Source organism: Chionomys nivalis, chromosome 8, assembly GCF_950005125.1.
Source record: "Chionomys nivalis chromosome 8, mChiNiv1.1, whole genome shotgun sequence".
In the NCBI taxonomy this organism is placed as follows: Eukaryota; Metazoa; Chordata; class Mammalia; order Rodentia; family Cricetidae; genus Chionomys; species Chionomys nivalis.
Window position 1 is genome coordinate 10,657,816 of NC_080093.1, and position 5,177 is coordinate 10,662,992.

General features: G+C 39.4%; 1 protein-coding gene across 1 annotated transcript; it reads right to left on the reverse strand.

The window, feature by feature from the left end:
* Positions 1-2,785: 2,785 nt before the first annotated feature.
* LOC130879643 (alcohol dehydrogenase class-3-like) lies at positions 2,786-4,034 on the reverse strand. The gene has a single exon (XM_057778366.1). It carries the CDS (start codon positions 3,963-3,965, stop codon positions 2,841-2,843), a length of 1,125 nt encoding a protein of 374 aa, XP_057634349.1. The 5' UTR covers positions 3,966-4,034; the 3' UTR covers positions 2,786-2,840.
* Positions 4,035-5,177: the final 1,143 nt, after the last annotated feature.

Here is a 5,177-nt window from a genome sequence, read left to right on the forward strand (position 1 = left end):
AGAAGGGAAAGAGTCTATCTGAGAAGGAGAAAAGAGATCAATTTTGTGAAGAGAAAAGACAGAGTCTATGTGGGAAAGAGAAAGAAGAAGCAGAAGTTTATTTGATACTGGTCACACATTAAGAAGGTTAGTTGCAAGTTATATGTACTAAGAGTTTATTATTCTATTTGTAAATATTTTAAATGTTGTATTACTAAAATTATCTATTTGAGTTTGAAAAAAATATGTGGTAGAAAATAGAAGAACCATCAGGTATGAGCTGAAAATCAAACGCCATTCATTTTAGGGACTGCAGTACCAATGTATTTTGAGTTTTATTCTTAAGTCTTTGCAATTCTGAGAGAGCTTATGACCTAAATGGCTTTAGATGTCTCAGCAAAGAAAGTATTGCTCATTTTTAGGATGACTTCTAAGGGCAATGGGAATTCTCCGGAAAATGTTTGATTTCACTAGTTTCAAACCATTTCATTGGCAGCATTTTTGCCTCAAAAATCATCCATTTTAGCAGTTTGCTAACCAATTCATAATCCATTGAGTGAGTTCATAGGGGGAATGAAATAGGTTTTTATCTTATCAATGAGCTTTAAGTTATTTCTGCAAAACCAGACAAAATGGATTTCTCTTCACTTAACCTTCTTTCCCATTCACTGATATGCTTGCATGTACATACACACACTCAAGCACATACACATACTTGGGTATGGAAGAGAAAACATTTCTCTATTTTTATCTGGGTATGTAATCATTAAAAATGTTTTTATGAACATTTGTAAGGTATGAATAGCTGATACCTAAGTTCAAGGTTAGTCTACAGAAGCTCACAGTGCTCTGAATGAAATTTTGTCTTAGCTAGGTAGTAAGTTAAATTTACTGTAGGTAAATGATTGGGCTCTGTCAGTTATGACTACTTAATTTCTTTCTCTCTTTCATTTCTTCTTCATTTGTCTTTAACAGAGCTAGATAATGGCCATATGAGAAGAAAGGCTACATTTCTTTGGAAAATTATCAATGATCAGAATGTCATCTATGAAGCCATTTAAAATTGTAAAAAAATTGAAATTCTTCTAATTTTAGGAGAAGGTGATGGTTGTTCATTAAAATATATCCAATGATATATATATATATATACATACATATATATATAAATACATATATATACAAATGTACATTATATATTTCTGGAAGGTTTCAACCTCTGCCTGACCCTGACCCTGCTTATTCTCTACCTCATTCTCTTTTCATCTTCTCTTTTTCCCTCCCCACATCCCCTGCTTCCCCTCTCTTCTATTCCTTTAAAAACTAGTTCCTGAACTGAAGCCCAATTTCCTATCGTCAAAACATTTATCAAAAGTAGAAAGCACCTACAGCTGCCATCTCTTCTCATTAAGCCTCAGTATTTCTTCCCAGTCCCAAATACCTTTATCACCCCTGGCTTGAATGATCCCTTTTGAGATAATGGAACACAGGAAGAGAAGTTTTCAGGATAATTGTGTATGTTTGTGCACCCTTGCATTCATATACGAGTATGTGGATTTGTTTTGCAAACAGATGACAGAAGTGCAAATAAAGAGATTTAAAAACAACAGAACTCTCATGAATGTGCAGTTCCTTATACAGAGTATTGTATGCTCATATAACCTTTGGCAAATATTTCATTAATATTTATCTTTTATGCCTACAGTTACTGCACATGTGGTTGAGTACAAAAATGTTTTCATTAAAAAAGTAATCTAAAACTGTCCAGATGGTGACAGTACACACCTTTAATCCTAGCATTTTGGAGGCAGAGACAGGCAGATCTCTGTGAGTTCGAGGTCTATAAAGCAAGTTGCAGGGCAGGCTCCAAAGCTACAGAGAAACCCTATCTCAAAAAACAAAACAAAACAACAACAACAACAAAGACAAACCAACTAATATTATGCTATGTCCTGTGCATATTAAAAACTAATACTGGCATTCAATGCTCTGCCTCCATGTTCCATCATCTCCTGATGTTCCCCTCAACAAACCATGCTTACTCTTTCTTGAAGACATTTTCTATAAATATCTTCCTCCTTACTTGCTTCATTCATCTGACCCAAATTGAAATTTACAGGTATAGACTTATTATGTTTTTTTATCTTCATTATCTCCTCTAGCCTCTTCATTGTGCATTCACTTGTTTCAATAATTCAATACAGTGTTAGAATTATGAGGGATATAACACATGGATCACATGGCCATTTTCCCTGCAACCTGAAGCTATATTGTCCCCTGAATTCAGATTTCCTTTCTTTTTTCTATCTAAGATCATGTTTTTCTAAGAATTTATGTTTTTTTCCAAATCTGAAAGTAATTCTTAGATGTTTTTCAATCCAGGACAAAAGAGCATACAAAAAAACTAGTTTTGAATGACCTTGTTATCCTTCTGACATCAGAATCTTACACATGTTTTATTCTAACATGGTGAAAGAGAACACAGTAGAACTTATTTTAAAGTGAGCCAAACACTTGAGAGATTTTCTGGATTTCTGCCTCATGACAGACAAGAACAGCTGACACACATAATTCTGCATATTCCCAGGATGTCAGGGCTGCATATAAACCTCTGATAATTGCAGTGGAAAAAAGAGAATGTTCTATTTAGACTTTTGGATTCTTTTTTTTTTTTTGCAGAAAGTATTTTTATTATGTTAAAATATTTCTTGAGCAGCAATTATTTACGTGGAGAGTTCAAAAAACTGACTTGTGATTGATTATTTGCCTTGTCCTTGATTATAGACATGATTACACACACTTAGAAGCAGATCTGTCAGTTTATTCTCTTCTAATCACAGGAAGGACAGTGTTCTCTTCTGAACTTACATCTTTAGAACGGTTCGAATGCTTTTCCCCGAGTGCATCAGGTCGAAGCCTTGGTTGATTTGGTCGAAGGTTAGAGTGTCAGTTACAAATTCGTCAACTTTTATCTTTTTTGACATATATTCAGACACCAGCTTTGGGACACTCTCTACACTCTTCCATCCTCCAAAGGCAGTGCCTTTCCACGTGCGTCCTGTCACCAGCTGGAATGGGCGAGTGGCGATTTCTTCACCTGAAGCAGCTACGCCAACCACCACACTGACTCCCCAGCCTTTGTGCACCCCCTCGAGGGCTGCTCTCATGACCTTCACGTTGCCAATGCACTCAAAAGAGTAATCTGCTCCCCCGTCTGTCATCTCAACGAGTACTTCCTGGATAGGTTTATTGAAATCCTGGGGGTTAATACATTCAGAGGCTCCAAATTCTTTGGCCTTTGCGAATTTATCTTTATTGATGTCGATACCAATGATCCGGGATGCGCCAGCCACTTTACAGCCCATGATCACTGCCAATCCAACTCCTCCCAGGCCAAAGACGGCACAGGTAGAACCAGGCTCCACCTTGGCAGTGTTAACAGCAGCACCATAGCCGGTTGAAATGCCACACCCGAGAAGGCAGACTTTATCCAAAGGTGCTGAAGGATCAATTTTAGCAACAGAGATGTCAGCCACAACTGTGTATTCAGAAAATGTGCTGGTTCCCATGAAATGAAAAATAGACTTTCCTTTGCAGGTAAATCTGCTAGTGCCATCCGGCATTAATCCTTTCCCCTGAGTGACTCTTATCTTCTGGCAAAGGTTTGTTTTAGGATTCAGACAAAATTTGCATTCTCCACACTGTGGGATGTAAAGCAGGATGACAGTGTCACCTGCCTTCACCTTAGTGACCCCTTCACCAACGCTTTCCACAATCCCAGCGCCTTCATGTCCCAAGATCACTGGGAAACACCCCTCAGGATCAGCTCCACTCAGGGTATAGGCATCGGTGTGGCAAATGGCAGTGGCGATGATCTTAATTCGAACTTCGTGAGCCTTGGGAGGTGCTACTTCGACTTCCTCTATGGAGAGAGGTTTTCCAGCCTCCCAGGCGACTGCAGCCTTGCATCTGATCACCTGGTTCGCCATGTCCGCAGGTTGGGGTTCGTAAGCTGAACGTCAAGCAACAAGTCTAGCGGATCCCGGGAAGGGGCAGGTCGTGCGTGAGGGTAGACTTTTGGATTCTAAAGGCACTAAAATTATGCCTACTCGTTTTATAAATAAAAATAATTCATGGCAAGAGTACAATGATTCCAAGGTGTATACAACCTCTTTCCACAGAAGCTTCCCATGGTCTTTTATGCAGGCGTTTGCTTAGGGTTGCATTTGTGTAGAATGTGAGGGCCATGGATGTATCAGTGAAGTGTTCAAGAGGAATTTGTTTGTAAGCTTTGAGCATTTCAGCACTGATTAGCCACTGTGACTTCAATTATTCCTGAAGGAAACAGTTGTTAATTCCAAACACATGAGGAGAAAGACATTGACTCAAATCATGACCCAAGTGGAAAGAATTAGAAAAAAAAATCCTGAGTGAGATAACCCAGACCCAGAAAGACAAACACTATATATACTCACTCATAAGTGGATTTTAGCTGTAAAATAAAATACGCAGCCTCAGAGAGACTAGATAACAAGGAAAGCCAAAATGGTAAGCTATGGATCTCCCTGGAAGGGAAATAGAAGAGATCTTCTAGATGGGCTGTGGGTGGGTGGAGACGGGAACTTAAGGGATTTGTTTGGCGAGTGGATGGCGGGGGAGAGTGCTGAAAGAGATGACTGGAAAGGGAGACATTTCAGGGTAAGAAGAAAACTAGTGCAAAGGACATTTCTGTGATTCTACAAGGATGAGCCCAGATAAGATTCCTAGCAATAGTGAATATGTAGCCCAAATTGACCATCTCCTGTGAAGAGATTGGTGACTACCCCTATTGTCATCAAAGAGCCTTCATCCAGTAACTGATGGAAACAGATACAGAGACCCACGACCAAATATTAGGCTGAGCTGGGGAATCTGAAGAAGAGAGGGAGGATTGTAGGAGACAGAGGGGTCAAGGACACCACAAGAAAACCCACAGAGATAGTTCACCTGGCTCGTAGGAACTCACAAAGTAGGAACCAATAATCAGGAAGCCTGCATGGGAACAACCTAGGCCTTCTACATATATGTGACAATTGCATATGTTGGTCTACTCGTGTGACTTCTAACAATAGGAGGATGGGGCTGCCCCTGATGCTCTGAATAGCTCTTAGCAATCTATTCCTTATACTGGATTGCCTTGCCCAGCCCAAATACAAGAAGAA